At 49.7% G+C, this 25,463-nt stretch overlaps 1 protein-coding gene across 7 annotated transcripts in view; it reads right to left on the bottom strand.

Annotated features, from left to right (window-relative positions):
• LAMB3 (laminin subunit beta 3) overlaps nucleotides 1-25,463 on the bottom strand; it is a 61,052-nt gene that overhangs the window by 16,789 nt on the left and 18,800 nt on the right. For 2 of the 7 annotated variants that reach the window (XM_037824718.1, XM_037824714.1), the window contains exons 2-10: nucleotides 19,363-19,410; nucleotides 18,464-18,618; nucleotides 9,470-9,584; nucleotides 8,875-8,948; nucleotides 5,600-5,791; nucleotides 3,772-3,835; nucleotides 3,192-3,385; nucleotides 1,201-1,321; nucleotides 327-515 (exon numbers count right to left, since the gene is read on the bottom strand). In XM_037824718.1, coding sequence (XP_037680646.1) covers nucleotides 327-515; nucleotides 1,201-1,321; nucleotides 3,192-3,385; nucleotides 3,772-3,835; nucleotides 5,600-5,791; nucleotides 8,875-8,948; nucleotides 9,470-9,584; nucleotides 18,464-18,618; nucleotides 19,363-19,390 — 1,132 coding nt within the window. In that variant the 5' untranslated portion in view covers nucleotides 19,391-19,410. Of the gene's footprint in view, nucleotides 1-326; nucleotides 516-1,200; nucleotides 1,322-3,191; nucleotides 3,386-3,771; nucleotides 3,836-5,599; nucleotides 5,818-8,874; nucleotides 8,949-9,469; nucleotides 9,585-18,065; nucleotides 18,114-18,463; nucleotides 18,619-19,362; nucleotides 19,411-20,188; nucleotides 20,486-20,818; nucleotides 23,467-25,463 lie in introns of those variants that run through there. The other 5 variants (XM_037824707.1, XM_037824723.1, XM_037824728.1 and 2 more) reach the window with 5 other exon arrangements.

The raw sequence follows: 25,463 nt of genomic DNA, 5'->3' as shown, positions 1-25,463 counted from the left end.
ATGGTTTATATTACCAAATAGTCTGTGGTTTCCTTGACAGCAGAAACTTTATTTTCTATTTACTTTTTTCTCTCCCATGGCCAAAATAAAGGGTATACATTGATTCATTGATTCTGATGGAGCGATGGTCCACAGAGGTTAAATGACTTGCTTAGAATTGCACAGCCAAGACAAGAGCACCCAAGTCCTGACCCACAACCGAGTCTTTATGCTCCCTGGGCCTTTGTGTCCCAGGAATGCAGGCAAAGCCACCCTGTGCTGTTATGCTCAGAAGAGATGGGGAGCATTGAACAGATGACACCCTGGGTCCCGGAGTCCCTACTCACGGATACAGGTCTCCTGAATGGAAGCACCCGGGCGCCGGTTTCGGAAATAGTGCAGCTGACACCGCTCACAGTTCCTGCCCTCAGTGTGGTCCCGGCAGTTGTCACACACACCTCCGTGTGCCCCCTGGCTGGCGGCAAACACAGCTGGGTCGAAGTGACAAGTCTCCGAGTGCCCGTTGCAGTCACACCCTGGAAAAGGAGAGTCGCGGGCCTGACGTTTGACCAGCACCATTGCCATCTACCAGGCATTTTCAGGGCAGCTCACTGGCATCTCTAACCACTCGGCAAGGTGCTCAGGGCAGGGAAGTGGGGAAACTGAGGCCCAGGGAGGTTTGCGTAATTTACTTTAGGTTACATGACCAGTAAGAGGGCAGAGTGGAGCAAGAACTCAGTTCTTCCAACTCCCGGTGTGGTTTCCAACCTAAGAACCGTGACCATGTTGGGCCAGGGAGACCCTTTGAATGGTCGTTCCCAGCCCTCTCCAACACCCGCCGGGGTCTCCTGCTGGTCAGTGCCTCTCTCTGGGCTGGGGACCCATTTTCCCTCATTTATGCAGACAAAGGCCAAGTAGGAAAATTAACAAGAGGGCACCAGATATGTCCTAAATAGGGGAAGGCAGCTGGAGGGGACAGAAGGAGGAGGACCTGGGCATGATGTGAAAGCCATGTGGAGACAGAGGAAACATGGACCAAGCCCCAGGCCCTCCAGACCTGGCTGAGGAGAAGGGTGGGAGTCCACAGAGGAATGCAACCCAAACACTGTTTAATTGTGAACAGGGCAATTAGGTTTAGATTTAAATAATGCATAATAGATTCTCCCTGGGTCCTAGGTGAAGTCATTGCATCCCAGAGGGCTGATGGTCCCAGACCCATACTTTGGCACTCATGGGGGTGCTGGTCATCTGCAGGTCTCCAGGGCTGGTTGTTGTAGAAGGGGGCACAGCGTTCACAATTGGGGCCGGCAGTGTTGTGCTGGCAGGCGCAGATATCATGGACCTTGGAGAGGAGTTGTCAGTCATCAGTAGTAATTAGCAATACAGGGTCCCAGGGGTGGACCTGCCCTATCTCCTCCACCCCGCATCAGAGGCCAGCTCAGACCTCAGCTCTACTGGGATGCTTACCCTCAATGCTCTGACCTACAACAGCTCCTGTGACATTCCCAGCAGCCTGCCTCATTTTTTGGTCTGTTTTGTGTGTGTACAAGCACACGTGCATGTGTGTACATGTGCACGTGTGTGTGCCTGTACTGCTCCTCGGTCTAGATTCTTTAAAGTTCATTCTTTGCCTCTCAGTCCAGAGTGGTCCTGGAAGGTGCTCAGACACTCTTGTTAGTAAACTTTGATACTAGATTTATATTCTAGCAATCTAGGACTGCAGTTGTTTGGGTAATGGGTCTGTCATAATGAATCGTCACTAGACTCATTATGGCATAAAAATAGAATAGCTACTGGGTGCTAATTGCCTTCCAAATTAAGCACAACACCCTCAGTCTGGCATTTGAGGACCTGTATCATGTTTGGCTCCATCCTCATCTCTCACTTCCTCCTGAGAGCACAGCCAAATGAGACTTCTAGCTGCTCCCCATAGAGCCCTACTTTTTCCCACCTTTTGGCCTTTGCTAATACTTTCCCTTCTGCCTGGAACTCCCATAGCTCCATGTTCACCAGCAAAACCCTGCCTGTTAAAACTCCAGTCTAGGGTGGCCCCTCCTTCATGAAGCCTCCCATGGTCCCTTTAATTTCAACCCAGGCTGCACCTCAGAATCACCTGGGGAGCTTTTTTAGAAACACCAAGGCCCCAGTGCCAAACCAACCAACTCCATCCCAATCTCAGGGGGCGAGACCCAGGCATCAGTATTTTTTCAAAGTGGTGGTTCCATTGTGCAGCCAGATTTGAGAGCCACCAGGGCTGAGGGTGCTCTGACCCTCCTGTAAGTCCCACAGCACCTTGTATGCTCACCTGTGCAGTCCTGCTCAGCCTATATTCTAATAATTTGCCTTATGGGCCCTAATGGACCACACGTTCGGCAGCTGTACTCGCTCTAGACTCCCAAGACTGGGGCAGGAGCTCCAGGATGCTCATTTTACCTGCATTTCCCTCCCAGGCCATTTTATATGATTTCCTCTTGTCTCTCTTTTGGGGCAAATATTATGTCCCCAGCAAGTCGACAGAGGAACTGAAGCCCCAGAAAAGTGAATGACTAGTCCTCTGCTTCTTTGCCCAAGGTCCTCATTCCTCCGCCAGTGGTTCTGTGTTTGGCTTCACAGCAAAATCCCCTGGGGAGCTTGTTAACCTGGAGCTTCTCAAACCCCCATCCCTGATGAATTGGATTTAGCTCATCTGGAATAGACCTAGTACCTGTGCGAGACTTGTTTGCCTTGCCCCATTTCTCACCGCTAGACAGAGACTTGAGAGTTTCTATACAAACAGCTCTAAACCCTGACAGTATGTTAGAATCACTTGGAGCTTAAAATAATAATAATAACAATAACAATAATAATAGAATTAAAGTATCTGAGGGGGAAGCCTAGGCTCTGTTTGTTAGTTTTTTCAACTCCTCAGGAAATTATAATATGCAGCCAGTCTCGAGAACTATTGCCTTAACTTCCCCACAAGCCCTACATACCAACACACTTACTTATATGTGACTGAAAATACAAACCATCCCAAATTATGAAGTAAGTCTAGGGAAATACTACAGCATTCTGATTTTTGAAGTAATGATTACTTAGATTTTTTTTTTTAAATATGACATATCCAAGTCTTAAGTTTAGTGTCCTCTCTGTGTTATGGGAGCCCCAAAGACGTACTTAATCCGCCCTGTCCGTGCCCCCTTCTCTCTACCCTTCCCACCCTGAGTTGTCACCTGCACAGCGGTGGAGGGGCCAGCGGGGGCTCCAGGCGTGGGGGTGCAGCGGTCAGCGTGGCCATGACAGAAGCAGCTCCCCTGCAGACGCAGCTGGGACACGGCGTAGTAGGCGCTGGGGGGGTGGTAGCCCCTCTGGGGCACAGGGGCCAGCCTGGTGAAGTTGATTCTCAAGTTTGTGATCTCCCCCAACTCTGATGGGGGAAACAGCAATGAGGGGGGGATTTGGGGGAGAGAAAGAAGGAAGTTAGAGGCAAATAGCCTCCTAGGGCAGGAGAGGAATCCTAGTCTCACACCCCTTCCTCCCTGGCTTCATGAAGTTATACCAGAGACCCCCCTCCACAGCCCCCAGTCCTCCCGCAGCGTCCCACAGTCTCAAGGCAAAGGGCCTCCCAGCTCAGGCTTTTTTAATCTCTGGGGCTACCTCAGTGTGCCTGTGAGGCCATCAGGGCAAGTATTAAATCCCCAGCCACGTTAAAGAAATACGAGACGCAGGGAAGTCCCCGTGACCCAGATTCCAGCCCTGCTCCGTCCCGTCCCCACCCGCAGCCCCACAGGCTACTGGAGTACCCACACTGACCTTGAAACTTTTGACTTTGACTTGCTGGAATTCCAGATGCTAAATCTATGAGGTTAAGTTGGACCTACAGAGAGATGGGGAAGGCCAGAACTGAAGAAGAGTCAGTGTGCCCTGACTTAAAAGAAGACTTCCTTCCCACCCAGGGCCCCGCCTGCCTCCCCTCCTCTGAGATCCTTCTTATCCAGAACCTGAGAGAGACCACGGACCACCAGCCACCCTGAGGGAGCGAGAGAACCACTGGGCCCAAAGAAGCCTATGTGTGTGTGAGTATGTGTGTGTGTGTGTGTGTGTGAGTGTGAGCATGTGTGGTTTTGTGTACAACCTCCCCTCTCCAAATGAAAATACAGGTATCCCAAGAATTCCCCAGTTTCCTTGGGTCAAAAGTTATGGTAAGACATATGATCTACCCATGAAGGTTGAGGGGATACCAGAGACCCAGGATGACTGAGAGCTCTTGAGCCCATGGACATATGGATGGGCTGACTACAGCCCTCTGGGCAACCCCAGTTTCAGCTACGCTTTTTCTTTTTAATAAAAAACAATTCATTAGGTGTGACTTCATCCTGGGAAGTTTTCATGTCAATCCCCCACAAATCAGAAGTCCTTTACAGGCGTGTGTTCAATCTGGGGTCTGGAAAATGTGGGTAACAGAGATTTGGATAAGGATACAAGCAAGGAGGAGCTGTTGAAACCAAAGGAAAGAGATGCACTGCCCACAGGGAGGGCGCCAGTCCAAGCACTTGGCCCAGGTGAGAGTGTGGGGGGTTAAGGGATAGATCCAAGTGTAGGCACGTTCTTAACCGTAATCTGCATTCTTATGGGTGTGAGCCTTTGTAAATAGGACCTCTTGAAGATGCTGTTTTTAGTTAGGGTGTGGCCCAACTAAATGAGGCTGCCTCTTAATCTGGAATACTGGAGGTTTTATAAAGAAACCGGAAAGTCACAGAAGCAAGAAAGGAGAAGGCATCACCATGTGACAGGAAGCAGAAATACAAACCAAGGAACCCCAAGGATGGCCGGCAGCCAGCACCAGCACACGACCACCCCTGGGGGAAAGCATGGTCTTCAACACTTTGATTTGGGCTTCTGGTCTCTGAAACTGTGAGCCGAGAAATGCTTGTTGTTTAAGCCAAACCAGTTTGTAGTATTTGTGATTGCAGTTCTGGTAAACTAAAACAGTCTGAAATGTTTCTAGAGGCAGATTCTCATTTCTAACTAAAGGCCCCAGTTCAGGTGACCTTGAGCTGTGGGTTTCACCTGAATTTCTCCCAAGCCCCAGAACAGAGCAAAACAGCCAGTTAAGAAGGGTAAATTAAACCTGAGCAGTTTAGTCTTGCATTAAACCCCTACCAAGGTGAAATCTGGGGATAAACTAAATTTGTGTAACTTGCTCACTTGTATCTAACTAACCGTTTCTTCTCGCACTGGAGGAAAGTCGATTTTACCCTTTGAAATACAGGGATCTGCCAATGAGCCGTGGGGGAGGAGACCAGGAAGGAGAGCAGGGTTGGGTTATGCAGTGGACTCAAGAGGTTTCTAAAATACTCTGATAAGCAGCGCAGGTTATGAGGGTGGCCAGAGGGCTGTCGTTGGAGAGTTCAGGAAAGACAGCAAGGGGAGCTGGAGGGTGTCTTTGTCTCTCAAGCGGACTTGTGGGTTGGAGAGTGAGTCAACAAGTACCCCCGCCTGTTGGAGGGCAGCAATGCCACGAGGTCGGACTGGCTGGGATTGGAACCTCTGGGACCACGAGGTCGGACCGGCGCAGTAGGACCTCCAGGACCTCTCCCCGTGCCTACGTTTTCAGCACTGCCAGGCCCCCTCCACCTACCTTCCCCCCATGTAGGTGTCCGTTAGGCTGCTGGGGGAGGGTCTGGCACCGAATGTCCTGCCAGCTCTGAGGCTGGCCCTGGGGGGCCCGAGGGAAGGCAGAGGGGCAATCGGTAGCCAGGAACTGGTACACCTGCCAGGTCTTGCCAAAGTCTGAGGAGCGCTCAATCAGCATCGCAGCTGGCAGGTGATCCTGCGGAGACACGGGCAGGGTGAGGCCTGAGTGACAAAGGGAGGGGAGGGATGGGCCTTGTGCCCCATAGGGCCACAGTCACAGAAACTCGCTCCTAAGGAGTGCTGCTGACCCCTGAGACCCACCACGAGGTGGGGACAAAGGGGCCTGAGAGGGAGCAAATGGGGACAGCGACATCCAGGCCCAACTCAGCCTGGTGAACCACAGGCCACAGGGGCCTCTCCCCAGGGGACCCGTGGAAAGTAATAGGCATGAGATCTGCACTCCAGGGGCCTGTGCCCTAACAGCCTCCCCATACATAAGCTTCCAGATCAGAAAATACTCTCTCCTGCACTTACTATAGCAAACATTTTGTATCCCTACCAGCTCTCAGTTCTGTCCCTCCTTTCTCCTGGACATGGGCATCCTGAGCTTGAATTAGTCCAACAGCCTGGAACAAATGTCCAGCCTCCATCCTCTTCCTCTAAATGCCTCCCCCCACTTTACTGGACAGCTAACCTGGACAGGCCTCTGCCCCACAGGAGACCTTTCCATCCCTCTGCATTGGCCAAAAGATAAAACACAAGCTTCTTGGCATGACACATTGCCTCCCTACCCTCTCTCTCCCTCAGCAATTGCATCCATTTCCCTTGGCTTTAAATACTGTCTTTATGCCAACAGCTCCCAGCTTGGACCCCTTCTTTGAAGTGCAAGTTCATAAACCCAACCCCCAAAATAGACTCTGAATCAGGCCCATGTCTCCAGCCTCAGTGCCACCAGGCTGTCCAAGAGGCTGCCACCGCTCCCTTCCTTCACCCTTACCTCAGTCACACCCACCACCGTACAGAGACAGCTTTCTTTTTAAAACATAAAATGAGTGAGTCACTCCCTGCTAAAAAAAAAAAACAAAAAAAAAAACCTCCAACTGCTTCCTACTATTCTTGAATAAAACCTCACCTGCTGCCCCTGGCTGAAGAGGCCCTGTGCCACCTGGGCCCCACCTGCCTCATCACTTCATCTGCTCTCCTGCACTGGGCACCTCCATCCCCACCTTCAGCCATACCAGCCTTCAGGCCAGTCACACCAAGCTCGTGTCCTCCTCACAAGCCTTTGTCCATGTCATCCTCTCTGCTTGGAAAGCTCTTCCCCTGGTGGTTCTTTATCTTTTGTTCTCGGTGTAAATGTCACTTCCTCATTGAGATCTTTATATACCTACCTAAGGCGCATTCTTCTGCCCAGGCCCCGCCCACCATACCCCATTAGTTCCTACCACAGCACTTCATAATGTTACCACAATTTTCAATCATTTACCTGTTAGTTCCTGACTTTTATTCTTCTCCCACTGGACCAAGGTTGTTCTGTGCGTTGTAGAAATGTGAGCAGCAACCCCAGCCTCTACCTACTAGATGTCGGGGCACCTGCCCAGTAATGACAACCAAAAACGTCTCCAGACACTGCCAAATGTCCCCTGGGGGTGGGGGCAAAATCGCCCCCACCTGAGAATTACTACACTAGGCTGGAGTGCCCCTTTCTGTCTTGTTCATATTTGTGTCCCCTGCATCTAGCACAGTCCCTGCCGGACACATAGTAGGTGCTTAGTACACATTTGTTGAATGAATGGGTAAATCTGCTCCCCATCTCCCATTAATATCCTGAAACTCATCTCTCACCAGCTGCCAGCCCTCCACATCCCAACCCCCACCACATACACACCTTTTACCCTCCAGATCCTTGTGTACATTCCCCTGCTGCCTCTCCAATTATATACCTTCTGCCTCTTGCCTCAAGGCCTTGGCACTTGCTATTCTCTTTGTCTGAAATACGCTTTGCCCTTCACCTTACTGTTACTGGTTTATGAAGATTCACCTTCCCTGGCACCCCAGGACAGACCAAGCTAAATGCCTCCTGCTCTGTGCTCCCCAGCACCTCTTCTTTCCAATATCAGAGCACTTATCATTCCCTCTTGCTACTGTTTCTCAGGCTGTTTTACTGCAAGCAGCTTGAAGATTGTGATTTGGTTTTATTCATCTTTTTATCCCTAACACCTGTCACCAAGCCTAACATAAAACCAGTATTCACATGTGTGTAGCGCAAATGGACAAATAAATGAATGGGAGAGTGATAATAAAGCAATGGGACTCTTTAACAGTATGCATCCAAATGAATGTTGCCCTTCAAAGTTGTCACCTTCAGAGATTGGGCATTTATTCAAATGACACTGGCATTTCTCAAAATACTTTTGACCTTTTCTCGGGGCAAGGCACTTAGAGCCAACTTCCTCAGTCATGTAAGAAAATAGGTCCTATTACTTTTAATTGACAGCTGATTTTAACTCCTGAAAAATATACCACCTTTCCTGGTCATCTAATCTTATTAACCATTTTACTATTTCTGTAGAAAGAATAAAATCAAATCTTCTCTGAAAAAAAGAAAAGATTTGCCACAATGAGTGAAAATGTTCCCTACAAATACAGTGTCTCAGAAGGCTATTCTAAATGAGGAATCCAAAAATACTTTGAGAAATACTGGCACCGAATGAGCAGATTGTCCACCAAGAGGGCTGCTCTGAAGGCACATCTTTCATGTACATAGGAGAGTTCTTGGCTGTTCATTAAACACAACTTCATTATGATGGTTACACTAGGATCTCTAAGGGCCATTCCAGCCTTAAAGTTCTGAGTCTCTTTTATCAAACTCCTTTGGATGACTGACTACCTACCTGCAAAGCCATCAAAACAGAGCATATGAAAGAACACACAAATATATATGAAACAACCAGGGCCAGTAAAATTGGTACTTGGCAGAGCTGAATTAATTAGATAGGGTGAGGGTAGGGGGTTGCAGAGAGGCAGCAGATGCACAACCCTGCATCATCAAGACAGGGGGAATGACAGTGCTACTGCTCTCCCAAGATGGGGCCTCTGCTGTCACAATCGTGCAGGCTCAGGGTGAGTGTTGCACCATCCTGGGGAAGGGAGGACCCACCCAGCATGTGGTGCCCACACCCCAGCCTGGGGAGACAGGGACACTGCGCTCCTCCAAGATTTCAGGCCCACGTGGGCCAGGGTCCCCTCATCCGTCTGCTGCATCCCCAAGAAGCACACCTTAAAATCAATCATGATGTCCTGAAGCTGGAATCGTCTGTCCAGGTCCAGCTGCAGAGACACAGGGTTCACATCTGGAAGGACAAAAAGTGACAAAAAGGACAAAACTTTAGGTGAGAGACTTTCTACCTTCCCAGCCCTGAAGAAGGCCCTAGTCGCTCCTAGCCCTAGAAGGTCAGAAACTTTCAAACTTTGACTCTTTAATTTTCCTCTTGGAGAGGAATAGTACCAGTATGTTCAATCATCTATTCAAGACTACGTGTTCTCGGTCCAATTTCCTTCCCACCACCACCTGATGCCCCTAATATCTTGAGGAGTTTCAACTTGTCTCTTTGCCACAGCTCTGTTACCAAAGCTCAGTTCATTCAACAAGCCATTGCGATAAAGTGGAGTAAAATAACAGCATCCCCTCTCCTCAAACCCTTTCCTTAACCTCCAATAAACCCTTCTACCAACAGATCCCAAGTATAGAGGCAGAAAATTTCAGCTTGTCAACCGCCAATATCCCACCACCATGAGAAATGCCTGGGAAGCCCAAAGGCTGCCCAGGCACCCTCCCTCCACAGTCTGGCCCCGGTAGGTGGCAGACCCTCACCGTTCTGTGACTGCCACCAGCGCATGGGGCCGGAGACAGAAGCCACGTTCTCCACTCGGTGACCGTTGTAATTGTGAGGCAGCCTGGAGTCGCACTTGCAGCATTTCATCTGCCACTGGGGGACAGGGAGAGGGTAGAAACTCAGAGACCGGGTCCTGATGGAATTCTCCCCTCCTAAGTTCCCTCAGTGGAAAGCCTACCCTTAGGGATCCATCGAGTTCATTAATACGCTTGAAGGATTAACCTCTTAAAACAGGGCTTCTGGTCACCTTCTAATTTAATTCCTTTATGTCCCTCCTAACTTCTAGCTAAGTAAATAGATGTAGTGATTAGAGGAGAGATATGAGGCAGTGGAAAAAATAACTTTGGTGCATGATATTGCCCTGAGAACAAACCTGTGTAGAGTGCCAAGGGCCAAAAAAAAAAGGAGGTGTGAGGGGGACAACACATTTTTAGTATCTACTGTATGCTAGGCACGGGCTAGGACATTTTATATCTTAGCTCCCTTAATCCCTGCAGCCTGGAGAACACTGGGTTTCTGAGGACCAGGGAGAGGGGACACCAAAAATGGATGAGAGGAGTGAGTAAAGGTAATTTGGAGCTCTGTTACCCCACTGTCTGGGTTCAGTTTTCTCCTCTGTAAACTGCATATGTGCTGGACTACTATTGTTCATTCATTCAACAAATGTGTATTGAGCATGCTCTGTGTGCTAGCCACAGCTCTGGGCTCCCTGCCCTCAGAGAGTCGACCCTCTGGTTACATTTACATGATCTCTAAGGCCTCCCAGGCTGACCCTTCTCTATCTGCAGGAGAGCAGCCTGGAGTCTCCAACAAAGGAGGGCTCTGTAGGTAGAAGTTCCCAAGGCCAGGAAGACACACCAAAAGCAGAGGCCCTTCCCCATGAAGATCTGGGCCAAAGTGGGCTGCCAAGAGGGAACCAGCATCACTAGGGAGGTCCCCAAGAAACCACACATTCCCTGGCCTAATTGGGTTCGGGGCAAGACTAGAGCTCACCAAGAAAAAGAACATGACCAGAGGGGCCACACGTCCCTTGTTCTTTTGTGTGTGATGGGCCTACGCACACACATGTAACAGAGAAATGCTGACTTTGTCCCAGCAACCCCCTGGAGCACACACAAAATCTATGTTTCACCTGAGTAGCCATGGTCCCAAACTGTGCATCCAGCTTAAAGAGCACTCTTCATAACACTCCATACTCCCCACAGGTAGAAGCCAGGCTTGGACAAAAGCCTCAGCTAGTCATGGGTAGACACGACTATACCTACCACATGCTGCGTCCCCCTGCTTTTCCCCAACCCTCCACTTTCCTCCACCATGGGCATCGCTGGTGGCCTTCTCTGAGACCGTACTAGCTCCTAAACCTCTGCCCTGTCCAAGGCAAAAGGCTAACTAAGCTGATAGCATGGAATGGGTGGTGTCTGCTGAACTGAACTGAATAACCTACCAGCTTAAATCCCCAAGAGATGGAGTTAATATGCCTTGCCTGGGTCTTAAGTTACAGAAACTCCTTGCCCAACACCAAGCTTCCTCCTCCACAGCTGACAAAGCTTGGAGCAGTGGAGAACACAGAAGGGGAGCCAGGGGTCCTGGCTCCCTAGGCCTCTTCTTCCCACCCCACTTTCCATCTCTCCCCTCCAGTATGCAAAACAAGAAAAGTATCACCCTTCCTGGTACTTACTGAACACTAATTCTTGGCATGTTTAATCCTCAAAGGGTGGCTAGTACAGAGGCCCTCTAAAAAATAAAATAGCACCCACTGCCCACCCCACACATACACTGTCCCTGTCCATCCCCTTGCCCTGCTACAGTTTCTCCTTAATACACATCTCCACTTGACATGTTATGTATTTATTGTCTATTTATTCATTTGTTTACTCTCTGCCTCCCCCTGCTAAAGTATATACTCCATGAGGGCAGAAACTTGCTTTTGTTCACTGCCATATTCCCAGTTTTTAGAACACTGCCTAGCACCTAAGTAGGCTCTCAATAAATACTTGAGGAATAAATGAATGAATAGTAAATGCTCAATAAATGCTCATTATTTTCATTACCATGATTGCTAGGCACTCCCTTCCCACACTCAGAGAGTTTCACAGAAGGGCGGGGCGGGGGGAGGGGGTGATGAGGAAATGAAATATCAGTATTAGGTGATTGAGTGCCTACCAAGTTCCAGGTGCTGTATGAAGTAGCTTCAATACAATAACTTACTATATCTCACAACAATCCTATTCCCATTTTACAGATGAGAAAGCTGAGGCTTAAAAGGCTACCTGATTTCCCTTTGGTCAGATAGCCAGTGGCAGAGCCAGAGAGGGGCCTTGACCATCTCCCTCTCATTTCCTTTCCTTTCAGGTTCTCATTTCCACTAGGGAACTAGCTGACTGAGTGCACATAGTAAAGGTGTCAGTCTCAGATGCCCCCAACAGACCCCAAGAAGCAGTCGATTTGACCCTGGAGCTGATCCTGGAGAAACCCAAAGCAGAGAGAGAACTTTGGGAAGAAAGTTGGTTTCTCAAGCTAACCCAGCCCAGTTACCAGAGAGCCTGGAGATATGTTAGCTGCTAGAATACCTGAGCACTGAAAATAAACCTTTCTGGGCAAGAGAAGGCTCTTGCTGGAGTCTGACTCCCTTCCAGAACCCTATTTTGGTCCCTGGCAGTCAGCATGCCCTTCTCCCCACTCTGCCCAGCTCTCAGGGGCAAATTTTTCCACTCCCCATCCCCCATCTGCCCTCAGCACATGCCCTAGGGAAAGACAAGGGCCAGCTGCCTTCCGGCCGCCTGTCAGCAGCGCTGCCTCCCCAGAGCTGCTGGGAGCCAATCCCAGCCCGCTCCCGGCCAAGCGAGCACCAGAAACAAGGCTCTTTCTTTCCCTGGGCCATGGGGCACCGAGCTAGAATGGCTCAACCTGAGACTCCGGAAATACCCTTGATAGTTCCAAAAGATGGAGTATTATGTAACTATTAAAAATACTGTTTAGAGGACATTTTTAATTGCAAGAGGAAATGCTTGTATTACAATGTTTATGAAAAAAAGAAAGTGGGGGATAAATTTGAATATGCGTGATGATCTCAAATACACATTTTTAAAGAAGTGTTTGGAAGGAAATATACCACATATGGGGTTGAACCACATGAAATTGCTAAATATTTGACCATTTTGGCCTTGTATCTCTGGTAATGGGGTTACAGGCGACTTTTTTCTTTATTTTTTTATATTTTCAAAATTTTTTGTCTTAAATATGTATTAACTTTTATACTCAGGAAAATAGACATGATCAGAAAACAAAATAAAAACATCCAAGGTGTTCAGCATGAGTTCGTTGACCTGCTTCCTCCCTCCATCTTCTGGGGACAGTTTTGGGGTACCCCTCACCCTCTCACCTTCCTTCCACATGTGCAGGCCTGACGGAGGGATGAGATGGGCCTCGTGAGCTTCAAAACTATGAGCTGCTTATCACAGTAACATAGCTAAGGAAGGGCTAATCTCAAGCCTTGGAGACAGGCTACGCCAAGAGGCTTAGGACAGGCATTTTAAGTAGCTCTGCTTGTCAATCAGCTAGCAGGATGGAGGCCTGAAAATAGAGTGGCTTATGGCAGAAGCCCACATGAAGACAAACTGCAAATTTCTTCCTTCCCTCTGGGCCTCGGTTTCCTTTTCTGTTTTATTCTCATCTACCTACATGTGAGTGCCTGTGATTCTCAGTGGGAGTCTCTTCCCTCACATGTGTTACGTGCCTCCGTCTCTGCCTGAGATGGAAGCTGTCAGCTGCAGCTGCCTCCCTCTCTGGGGTCATCTAGCCAGCGTTCTCCTGGCTGTACCACCTCGGGGAGAGCATTATAGATTCAGCTTGTCAGGCCTCCAGCCAGTTTAGCTCCTGCTTGCTCTCCAGCTGGAGAGGCTGGGCCTGCTTCCTCATCCTGGAGCTTGCTAGAAGCTCAGCAATCTGGCTAGAAGACAACACCACCCTCCCACCCCCACCCACACCCCACAAGAGAGCTGAGAAGGGCAAAGGAGAGAGCAAGAGCCAGCAAGGGCCTGAATCAGTGAAGAGGGGGTGGAGAAGGAAAGCAAATGCAAATCAAAGCCCTTGGCCTTTGCAGAACAGAGAGCTAATTCTAGGGGAAAAGAGGAAAACAGACTCTAGTTATACATGGCCCAGCTCCCTCCCCTGAGCAAGCCAGGGGGTAAAGTTACCACTCTCCTGTGTCCATCTAAGGAGTTATGATCAGGCTGTTGGCCACTGGCCAGGGCAGAAAGAAAAGAAGCCAGGACCAAAAGAAATCTAGCTGCCCGCAAGAAAAGACATTTTCCCCCACTTCAGCTTCCTCATTGGTAAAATGCAGGGCGTGGATGAGATAATTAAGTTCCTTCTTGCTCTAACATGTTATTGGAATTCTCTCCTACATCAGCTTATCAACCCAGAGTTGAAGGCACCCGCAGGAAGTATGCAAAGGAAACGAGAGAAAACTAAGACACAGACAGGATGCTGAACTAGAGAAACTTCCTAGCATCGAGGGGAGGGGACAGGTTGTTGGGGGCTGTGTACGTGAGTCAGGGGAAACCTCAACTGGCTACTGCTTTTCTGGTTGTTTCCAAAGGATAAAATTGACAGCTGTTTGGTTTACACAGTTAATTAACCTGAGGAATGCACTAAGACTGTTATTAAGGCAATTGGGTAATTAAGTTTTCCCCCAAAAAGGGAGGGAATGGAGATGAATGAAGCATTTAGGGAAGCAGACACAACAATGGAGGAGACTTCCTTAGCAGCAGAAATCAGGGCTGGAAAGCATCCAGGCAGATCCCACCAGTTCCCGCCCAGTGGTGACTGCAGAGCAGAGCCCAGGCCCTGCCAGTGTTCCCCTGGGAGACACTGTGGCAGCCCTCGGGGTCAAGGCTGAGACACCAGAGCCAGAACAAATGTCAAAGGTTGATTAACCCAATCCTTCTCTTCGTCAATTGGAAAATGGGGGTCTAGAGAGGAGCCAGGACCTAAAGTAAGTGTCAGAACCAGAACCAGAACTAGAGTCTTCATCGCTGGTATGGGACAACTTCGCTAAACCATGACCACCTCTGGATTCTCCAACCGTCCACTGCAAATCAGCTTAGCAGCAGTCACCTTGGGAGGCAGCAAGCAGGATGGCCCAAGGACAGGATCGTCTCAGCGTGGCATGCAAGTGTGCATCCTGATCAGTGAAAAAATGGTCAAGCGCATGAGGCACCGATAGGAGCAGCCTCTGCCTGCCCATACAGCCTCCAGGAGGCAGCCTGAGAGTCTGGGGGTGGGGGCAGGAGTTGGGGGGAGTGGAACATATCGCATTTGCCACGTACCATGCTGGTGGTCACTTGACACATTCTTTTATTCAATCCTCACACAACCCACTGAAGGGGGTACTACTATTACTCCCATTTTTCAGATGAAGAACTGAGGCTCAAGGACAGCATGGGAAGAGAACCAAGGGTCAGAGGTGTTACCAACATTTTCCTCCATGCCTTGAGCTTTAGGGAACAATGGTGCAGTGAGCTCACCGAGAAGTTATCTAGGAACTGGAAGAAACAAAAAGGGAACAAGGTGGGATTCTAACCATAGGCCCTTTTGGAAAAGAATGGTCTGGGCCCAAGCCCAAACAGTTAATGGGTAGCTCCAGCAGGCTGGCCCAGAAGGGCAAAGTGGGCGGGGGGGGGGGGGGTTAGGGGGAGGGAGGTGCCCTAAGGCAACACTAGCCGAGTCCTATGCCCATTGCAAAGGTTGCAACCTGGACCCAAAAGCCACAGAACCAAGCCCTCGAGGCCAGCAGGATTTAGCCACTGAGACAGAATTAGGAGAGGAGGTAACATGCAAACAGGCTAAGATTGGTCCATGAAAAAGGGGGAGACATGCTTGGAGGTGAGGAGATAGAAGAGAGAATTTTGGAACTGGAAGAAGTCCCCACTGCTCCTGAAACTCCCATCCTGCTGAGTCCTCCTCAGTTAGTGGCCTGGGGTGGGGGTGAGGGGGGGTGCGGAGAAACACAGCAATGTCTGAGAGTTATAAATCCCCAATGCACTTGCATCTGTGCCATCAATAGACAGGCAGAGGGTGCTGGGTGATTTTGTACTGGGCCCCCCACTGCCCAGAAATGGAACAGAGGCACTAAGCAGAGGCCTTAACTTAGGTATGAGTGTGTATGGGAGTGGGGAGGATAGGGTAAGGAAGCAGGCACTAGAAACATCACTCTGTGTCATGCCACCCTCATTTCCAGCTGTGGCCACCCAGCACCACCCCTGCTTCTAACTACTCAGAAAATTCATCTCCTCTGTGGTTCTGTCAGAAGACCAGCGTGCCAGCACACATCCAAACTGTTTCAAGGTCAGGCTCATACGGATGACAATAGTGACTTCATGGGATACTGTGAAAAATTATTTAAATAATTTACATATAACCCTTAGTTTGATGCCTGGGACACATAATATGTTCTAATAAATTATGGTTGCTATTCATATCATTTAATAATAAAGTAAATTAAGCTTAACTGAAATTGGAACTCAATGGAGTTAAAATCTGAGTTCCGAATTTTTATCACACAGTTACCACCAGGTCGGGTGAGGGTTCAGGGTACCTCCCTATAGAGGACTAGAAGGGGGTTCTCCTGTGCTTTTAGTGTATGTCTTCATTGCTGGCAACCAGTGGCCTTTGAGAAGGTTAGAAGGTTAGGCATGTAAGGGGAAGGAAAGAGAAATGAAACAAGACAGAGAGGTGGAAGGCAGGAGGAGAGAAGTTGGTTCTCAGTGGTCTGCTCATTCCCAAAGAATGTTGGTGCAGGCAAGGATCCTAAAGACCATCTCATCTAAGCCCCACTTATAGAAGAGGCAACCCAGACTGAGAAAGGAGCAATACCTTGCCCAAGATGATCACACTGCAAGTTATTGGCAGACCTGGAGCCAAATCCAGCATTCACAATGTACCTAAGAATCTAATCTACATGGATTTATTGACCCTTTATTGGAGAGAGAGATAGAGAGAGATAGAGAGAGATAGAGATAGATAGATAGAGAGAGAGAGAGAGAGAGAGAGAGAGAGAGAGAGAGAGAGAGAGAGAGAAGGAGAAGGAGAAGGAGAAGGAGAAGAAGAAGGAGAAGAAAAGAAGAAGAAGAAGAAGAAGAAGAAGAAGAAGGAGGAGGAGGAAGAGAAAGAGAGAAGAGAGGCAATGCTTCTCAGGCTTTCACAGAAGGAAAATAGCTGAGATGAACCCATTCCCAGGGTTACAAAAGTCTAGACTTCTCTTTTGCAAGGGTCCTGTTTTGCTCTCAGGGGGGCTTCTTAAGAGTAATGAAGACAGTTGGCTCCCTGAGGCAACTAAGAGAGGCAAAGGGTAGGTCAGGGTGAAGCCAATAGCCCTAGGCCTAGAGGGGGAGATGCTGTCTGGACAGGCTGGGGCCCAGTACAGCCCAGCACAGAAAAGACCTCTCCTTGCTGCCCATCCCAGAAGGCAGGTCAGCCTGAGAAGTGAAATCAGCAGATGTCTCCCCCAAATTTTCAGACATGGGGTCAGTGGCACAAGATTTTTGCAAGGTGGGAAGGGGGCAGCTAAAATCATTCTATTGCCTAGAAAGCTCAGCATCTGCAGGTCCCCTGATAATTGTGGCATAATCCCAACCCACAGGGAGTACTCGCCTGATGCTGGCCATCTTACCCAACCCTGTCAAATGGGCCTTCCCACATCCAAGTGGGCAAGATGAGAAACCACAGTCATCTCTGCTCAGCACTTCCAAAGCCACTGCCCAAAAGCATCTGTGATTAAAAATAGCCAAGAGAACACTGAGGACTGGAAAAGGCAGAAAAGCCCAGAAGCTGTATCCAATACCACCCACCACAGTCCTGAAGACAAGGGCATTCTCAAAGATAACCCAGGCCCCTTTATGGCAATCAATCTTTCTCACTCACTTTCTCTCTCCCTCTTTTTCCCCAATGCTGCAGACACAGAAAAACCAATCCCTCACCCATCCCCTTGTCCAAGCCCATACTTTGAGTACAGAAAAATGGCCAAATAAGACAGGACACTGAGAGACAAGACAACACTAAGTGATTTCAACCTTGATAAACATAAGGAGAAAAGAAAAAACCCAACCTTGTTGAGAGGAAAAAGAAAAGAAAATCAAAATCCTATGGAAAAGGTATAGAGGCAATATGGAAGAACAAGCCAAGAAGCACATTGAAAAAAAATCAGTTGCCTAAATAGGCAATTTAGTTGACATAGCCTTCATATCTCTGAATTTGTTGAGCTTGTTTTCCAACTCATCAGCTGAGCTTCTAGACCTCCTTGCTGACCTCAAGTCACATCCTCATTTATCTCACAGATCTATTTCCTTTAGCAACAGCTTGAACATGTTCCACCATGTCTGAGCTGGGGTAATCATGAGGACTAATGAGGCTGACAGAGGTGGGTTGGCTCTTCATACACAACAATGGCAAAACACAGAAGGTGAACTCCATCCTGCAACCATATATTCTCCTGCTTGTTCTGCTCCCACCCATTCTCCACCATTGGCCAAAAAGATGATGGTGATAGAGTGATCGTGGCTGTACTCAACTTACCCCACTGGCAGGAACACAACCGTATGCACACATCTCACCAGCCCAGTCTTTGTTCACCAAAGATAGCACACTGGATTCTACATACCTAAAGGATGATGATTTGTCTGATTGCTTATCCTCAAGACTTGAAAAATCATCCTGCCTATGCCTAAGGGCTGAAAAACACTCCAACTTTTACTGAAAGAAAAGGGAAAAGAGCTATTCAGCTAATTCGAAATACTTTTCTCTTTCCCAACCAAAATGTAAATTCCTTAGAGGTAAGGATCTTGCCTCATATTTTTCTTGTATCTCCCACAGTACATAGGCATACACCAAGTTCAGGAAACAAACGGCAGGTTCATTCACCCCACCCCACCCCATCTTTCTCCAGCCCTGGAGGCCCTAGAGGTGAGACCTACCTCACCATACTGGGTACAGTAGGTCTCAGGCCTAGTCAGTCCACAGGTGGATGAAGCTCGGAGAAACTGGGTTCTTCCCACTAGCAGGTCCCCAACAGGTGGATAGCAGGCCCCACGGGAACAGGATTGCTGTGCACGCAGGAGTCTGGGCAAGGCTATAATCACAAGGAGATGCTGGTGTCTAACCCAGGAGGGGAACCTACCCAGACACCCAGTGTCCCTCAGGGGAGCTGATGTCAGCAGGACTAGACCCTCTCCCTCATTCATGCTGGTCAGCGTGATTGCGGTCCTGGTACCTTTAAACAAAAATGCTTATTTCATGCTCTGTAACCCTCAACTATTCTTGAAAAGGAGAGGTAGAGAAACACTGCCAGGCAAAAGCCACAGATGATCCTGAAATGTGACATCCACATGTGGCTCTTAGAACCAAGTGGGAGACACACACTCAGCCACCAGGACACACAGCACATAGCTCTGTTCACAGGCAGCGTGATCTCCATCAGTAGCCCAGAGTGGGGCTGACTGCTGAGCCATCTGTGGAGCCCTGGAAGATGATGCTTGTATACTGCTCCTTTATCTGCCCACACTTGGGATGAGAGGATGGGAAATCAACTGTTCAGAGCATCCAGGAAACCCAAACCACTCTCAGGTAAGAATAAGAAGACACTTAGGAGACTCTGACAGAGGCAGACTATCTCTCTTCCCCTAAAGGTCCAAAGGAGTGGGGGAAATCACACGGATGTCCCCTGAGGACTAGTTCTCCAAACCTGAGGGGCTGTAGGTAAGAGGTGATGTTCACACTTTGTTAAATTCCCCCAACCCCCACTCCCTGACCCACCCTGTGGCTATCACCATCTTGCTCTATCACAGGGCTTAGAAGGAGGAGAAGGGATACTTACCAAAAAGCAGGAGAAGGAGTGGCTGCATCTTCAGCCAATGGGCCTTACCTGGAAGAGAGCAAAGCAGCCTGGGTAAAACAATGCTATACCCCACCACCACCACCACCACCACCACCACCACCACTATCATCAGACCACACTAGCTCCTTTTCTTTCCTGTGTCTGGACTCATGTTTTTTCAAAATTCTTTACTTCAGGTCTTGACCTGGAACACTTCTGACCAGCAGGCAGGTGCATTTGTAACCAAAAGCTTGGAAAATACCAGCACCCTCCTGAAACCCTGTCCCAGCTGGCATGTAACTGATGGATGCCCTGAAAAAAGTCCTATCCCCTCCTAGACTTCAGCTTCCTCCTCTGAAATGGAAGAGAAGGAGGATCAACTCCAGTCTGTCCCATATGGTCACAAGGGCTGTAGGAAGGTCCCAGGCCTTGCTGCTGTTCAAGAGAAAGGACTAGCCCTTCTCAGGGCCAGACCGGCAGCCATAACTGGTCCAGCCTGTGACCCAAGGGTGGATGCGTAAAGGAGGCCTGGAGAGGAGCCCTCTCCTTCCATTGGGTTGGTCTCCAACAGCACCCAGAGCCACCCTGAGGGTGACCTTGTGGCGGCCACAACTCTGAGAAAAGCAGGTAGCCGGGATGCGATGGGGAGAGAGGCAGACCTGGCAGATCTTTAAAAAATGAGTGAAGAGCTTATCTGACCAGGAAGCCACCCAGAATGTCTCCAGCTATGGACCGAGGCTCCACGGGAGGGGTGGGGCCGGGAGGCAACAAAGCAGGGATTCTGAAGGAGTCTGGTGATGGAGACTCAGACGCAATGGGGACGCACCCGAGATGCAGGCCGGCCCTGCCAGGGCATACTCCACCCTTGTTCGTGCAGTGCCACCTCTACCTGGGATTGGATGCTCACTGCTTTGTCTAGGGTGGAGGGTGGAGGATTGTCAAGGCAGGGGAGAAGGGGAACGGGGTCCACTCTTGGCATCTTTAAATCATACGTCCTAATGCTTCAAAATCACTGTTTCCAGTCCCCTCCCAGAACAGTCCGGGACCCAAAGAGGAGATCTCTGGCCAGAGGACATACAGCTAACAGTGGTCTGCAAGGCAGACCAGCCTTCTGGTTTTCATGCAACACCCCCCCTACTTGATCCCACCACCACCCCCTGGGCTGGAAATACCCCTGGATCTAAGCATTCAGGGAAGCAAATAAAAGAGCTCTCCCCCATCAGCCCACCCTTTCTTCCGCTTGCTTTCTTCTAAGTCACTAAGGCGCTTATCAGATGTGAAAAAAAAAATCCAAATAATGGCAGACATTTTCAACCTGCCTTTTATAGGTGAGCTCACCCAGGAGAGCTCCCAGGAAGAGGAATGAATCAGGCCCTGCAACCAGGCCCCAGGCAGCCAGAAGTACAGCCCTCTCCCCACCCTGCTCCCGCCGGGCAGGTAAAGGAAGGTAACATACCTGGCTCCGTGGCTGCCGCTGCTCTTTCTTTGGATCACCTCTCTGAGCACTCCCCTTGAATGTAGGGGTCTCCCTTCCTGGCTCCAAGTTTTTAAACAACAGCCTCACCTCTGGAGACTCCCTGGCTGGGTGTAGCCCCACTGCAGGGCGTGTCTCAGGAATCTGGCAGCCGGCACACCCATCGCCGTCACTGCACCCCCACCCCCCAGGATGGGACTGGGCAAGCGGCTCCTCCGAGAGGCCTCACAACAGTCTCCGCAGTGCCCGTCTGTCTGTGGGTGCCTGGGGGGAGTGGGGGGGGGGGTAAGGACACTGCAAACAGGAAGCACCAGGCAAATGTCAGTGATCATTAGAGACCAGGATTCCTGGGGTGGGGATGGCTGCTTGCATTTGTGCCAGACACTGGACTTGGCACTTTCCCAAGGCTGGTAAGGGCCAGCGTCCTTCTGTGACCTGGACCACCCTGGACAGAAGAGCAGAGAGAGCACACGAAGACCAAGGCTTGTATTTTGAGTATAACTCCAGATCTGTCACTTGGTGAGAAGTCCCAAACCTCCAGGACCCTGGAAAGCACCAGACCCCCTGCCCAGATAGCACAAAGTGGAAAATCCCTGAGTCTTGTTGAATTTGGAGGACCCTTAATTTGGAGGAAGCTTAAAGGACTAGGCTTCACCAGGAAGGGGTCAAAGCCCAACTCACCCAAGAAAGTTTAAGCAGAGTGAACAGCGTAACTCTAAATGCCTCCCCTCCGGCTCCCGCCACAGGGTTGGCAGGGAGCCCGAGGACAGGTAACTACCTGTGAGTCACTGCCCCCAGTTCCAAGGAGGGTTGGTCTCCTGGCTCCTCCCTCCCAGGGCAGGAATGCCCGCCTGGAGGGCCAGGAAACAGACCTGACCACAAGCGGTGGAAGGGAAGGCTGAAGCAGAGCTGCACTAATAAAGTCAAAGCAGACTTCCCCTGGCCCCCTGCCAGGCCTGAGGACACAGCTCCCTTTGTGGGGCCCTGGTGGGCTCCTGGCTTAGGGCTCCGGGGTTTCGAGCCATTGTAAATGGCAGTGACTAACAGGTCCAGATTGAGAAGTTGGTCTCATAGGACATTACTCCCCTCCAGGTTAGGTCAGAGGGCTTTTAGAGAGATTTGGGAGGCCACCCTGTCTATATTTTGTCCCTGGAGGGCCTGCAGTGGCATCCTTCTGGAGCACTAGTGCCTCCTCTTTGCCTTAAATTTCTATTTAAAGGACTCTTGGTTATACATTCCAGCCTGTCACTGTGTCTCCTAGGCAATGTTCTCTACAACTGGAGGATTAAGTACAAGAAATTGAAAAGAGGACCTGTAAGGGAATAATGTGGCATTTTTGTAGATTAAATTGAACATTTATAACCAAAGGTTCTAATTTAGCACAAGAAGTTAAGATGGGGTAGGTTCGAATACTGTACTTAGCAAGTGCACAATAAGTTGTTGACACGAGTTAACTGATACCCCAATGCATGTTAGTGTCTTGTCCCCTATAAGCATTCTAGGGATGCTTAGTGCAGCCGATTGGAGGGTCACTATTAGCAACTTCCTTTCCTCCATCCCTGCCTCTGTCAACAAGGAAACAGAGACACCCATCAAGTCCCCCAGGAGGAGGACCGTCGCCTCTGACACCCTTGGGTCTCCGACCCTCCACCTGGTCTCTTTCTCTCCACTTCTCCAACTCCCTGAATTCAAGGCTTCCAGGAAGCTTTCACACTGCTGGAACTGCCCACCCTCTGCCCATCACCAGGAAGGAGGATGTGACAAAGAATTCATTAATAATTAACTCAGCAGAAGAGAGCAGGTATTGCACTCCCAGATCCTTAGACAAGGTGGGGCAAGTGTGTGGTAGGCCTCACTGTGTGGGGCTGGGGCCCTTTAAATTCTCTCCTACTCCCCCTTATAAGCCCAGAGCTCAGTAATTAAGAATTCGGTGTCTCAGACTGGACAGGCTGAGGCAGGTCCCAGGAGGGGTTTGGCTTTGCAGGAGGGAAATGGCAGTTGCTCTGCTCTCCCTCCCCCATGCACTCACTCCCAGCAAAGCCCAGGATGTTCTTTATGCAGACCCCAAAGAAAGCCCAGTCAGCCACACTCTCCAGGGCCACTGAGAATTCCAAGTGAGGATCCAATTGCCAGAACTCCATGGCCCCAGATTCAGAGCCCAAATTGTTTAGAGACAGAAAGACCTAGACTAGAGCCAGAGGCTGGGTTGGGGTCTGGCCAGGGCTAAAGCAGAGGTGGGGGCATTGCTTGAACACCACAGCCTGCTCTCTCTGCACCCCTTTCCTCTCTTCAAGCTACTCATCTCCCCATTTCAGAGATCTCAGCTCTCATCTCCCCTGGAGTCTTGTCTCATTAGAATTTAAGCTCAGGAAAGTGGCTAGCAAATCAGCCTTGTCTCCTGCTTCTCTCACACCCACATCAATCTATCCGTTTATCTGTTAGCCCTCATTCCAAAGGTAACCAGAATCCACTTCAGCCCTCCTGGCCGAGCCTCTCGTGGCCTGCTGTCTGCAGTAGCCTCCTAACTGGTCAGCAGTCTGGTCCCAACCCAACAGGCCATGTCACTCCTCTGCCCAGAACCCTGCATGAGCTCCGCATTTCACTCAGACTCTCTCAGACAGTCTGAACACTTCCCCCCCCATTTCCTCTTTCCTCTACTTCTACTATCCCCCTCTCTCCCTTTGCTCCAGCCACTTTGCCCCTTTCTTGCGCCTCCAATTTGCCAGAGCTGCTGCTGCCTCAAGGCTTTTGCACCAACTGTTCCCTCTGCCTGGAACTCTCTTCCACCAGATATCCTCAAGACATACTTTCTTTTCTCTTTTAAGCCTTTATTCTGATGCCACCTTCTCAATGAGGCTTACTCTGACCACCCTGTTTAAAATTACAGCCAACTTCCCTACCCCTTCTCTACCCTGACTCCCAGCACTTCCAACCCTACCTACCCTGCACTATTTTTTTTTCAATTTTATAAACTTAAACCCCTTTTAACCAACTATATAATTTACCCATGGATCATGTTTATTGTCTGGCTGCCCTCAGTAGATTGTAAGGTCCAAGAAGGCAGAGATTTCTATTTTGTTCACTACTATATTCCAAGTACATAGAGAGGGGGTCTCACACAGTGGAGGCGCTCAGTATTTGTGGAATGAATGGCTTCACATTGAAGTGTAAATCACTGATGTGGCTTAATGAGTGCCCCATTTCCCTTAGACAGAGTTGCATTCTCACAGGGGACAGAGTCTGGGGTTTGGGGCCACCAGAATGGATTGCTAATAGTGGAAATTCACAGAACAGCCAGCTCCAGAGGGCAAGTCTGTTTGGAGGCACCTACCCTCAAGGCTTAGGAATGTCACCATGTCAACGTAGGCAGTTTCCTCCTTTGCCTGTTTATCCATCCTCCCAGGCAATGTCTCTAACAGGACGCCGGGGGGTGGCGTTGGAAACTACTGTCTCCACTATCTATCAGTCAAGCTCAAGCCATCCAAGTTGCCAGGGGGATCAGCCAAGATCTATATGAGACAACAAGTGATAGAAAGCATAGAAAGGAGCAAAGGAGGGAAAGAAGAGAAGAGTAAAGAGAAGGTAAAAGGGCCCAGGCTGTGAACACAGTCTCAAGTGTTAGAAGGGACACCAGGTGAGTAAGGTTCTAGGCACCACCTGAGCATGGTGAGTCATGGCTGAGTCTTCGTCTGGGGGATGGGGTGGGTTCCAGGCATGGCCATGGGGATTTGACACATGACTAAAGCTGGCGTGGTCCTCCACTCTGGCACAGCTGTTGAGCTGCCCAGACAATCTGTCACTCTTCTGTGTGCTTCTCCAGGCGGGCCTGTGAGGCTACTGAGACACACAGGGGCACCCAGCCTCAGGCAAGAGCCCGCGGTGAGCAGGACAGGAGCCTGGGGCTGTCTGTCCTGGGACCACTCCATTCCATGCCCTTCCTTCTCCCCGAACCTCACCTCCTTAACCTGAACATCTGCCCACCCAATAACTGTGCACACTTGCTTGGGCCTGAAGTCTGGGAGGAATCTGGCAGTCAGCCTAAAACAACTACAGCCAACATTTTACCAAGGGCTCTCGGTGCACCAGGCACCGTTCTAAGCCCTTTATGTATAGTAAAACATTTAATACTCACATCCCTCTGGGGGTAGAAACCTAATTACCTTTATTTTTCAGATGAAAGAAAATAAGGCATGTTTTCAATAACTTGGCTCCAGCTCGTAAGTGTTGACTTGAACCCAGGCCAGTTAGCCCCAGCACCCATATTCTCAACCACTATATAAGGACCTAAGATGCAGGTCATGTCTCCTAAAGTCCCTGTCTCCACTTTGGTAATATTTGACCGAAGTCCACCAGACTCTGGACTTCACATCTCCCAAACCAAATCCAGGCCCAATATCAGAAAATTTCTTTTTAAGCCCTTGTTCCAACACTGGGCACTCTGATGTTGACTGGGGGCTCCAGGGGAGACACTCTTGCTGTAGAAATGCCCAGAACAGACACCACAACTGCCCCCTTGTGTGTTTTCCATGTTAACAGCCTCTCTAGTGTGGGAGCAGATGGAGAAGGTGCTGGGCTCTGGGTCCTCCCTCTCAGAGGCTCCCTGTACAAAGCAGCAGGGTTTCCCCCT

Source organism: Choloepus didactylus, chromosome 2 (genome assembly GCF_015220235.1).
Source record: "Choloepus didactylus isolate mChoDid1 chromosome 2, mChoDid1.pri, whole genome shotgun sequence".
In the NCBI taxonomy this organism is placed as follows: Eukaryota; Metazoa; Chordata; class Mammalia; order Pilosa; family Megalonychidae; genus Choloepus; species Choloepus didactylus.
Note: the sequence above shows the minus strand (reverse complement) of the source record. Positions and strands in the feature narration are given on the sequence as shown.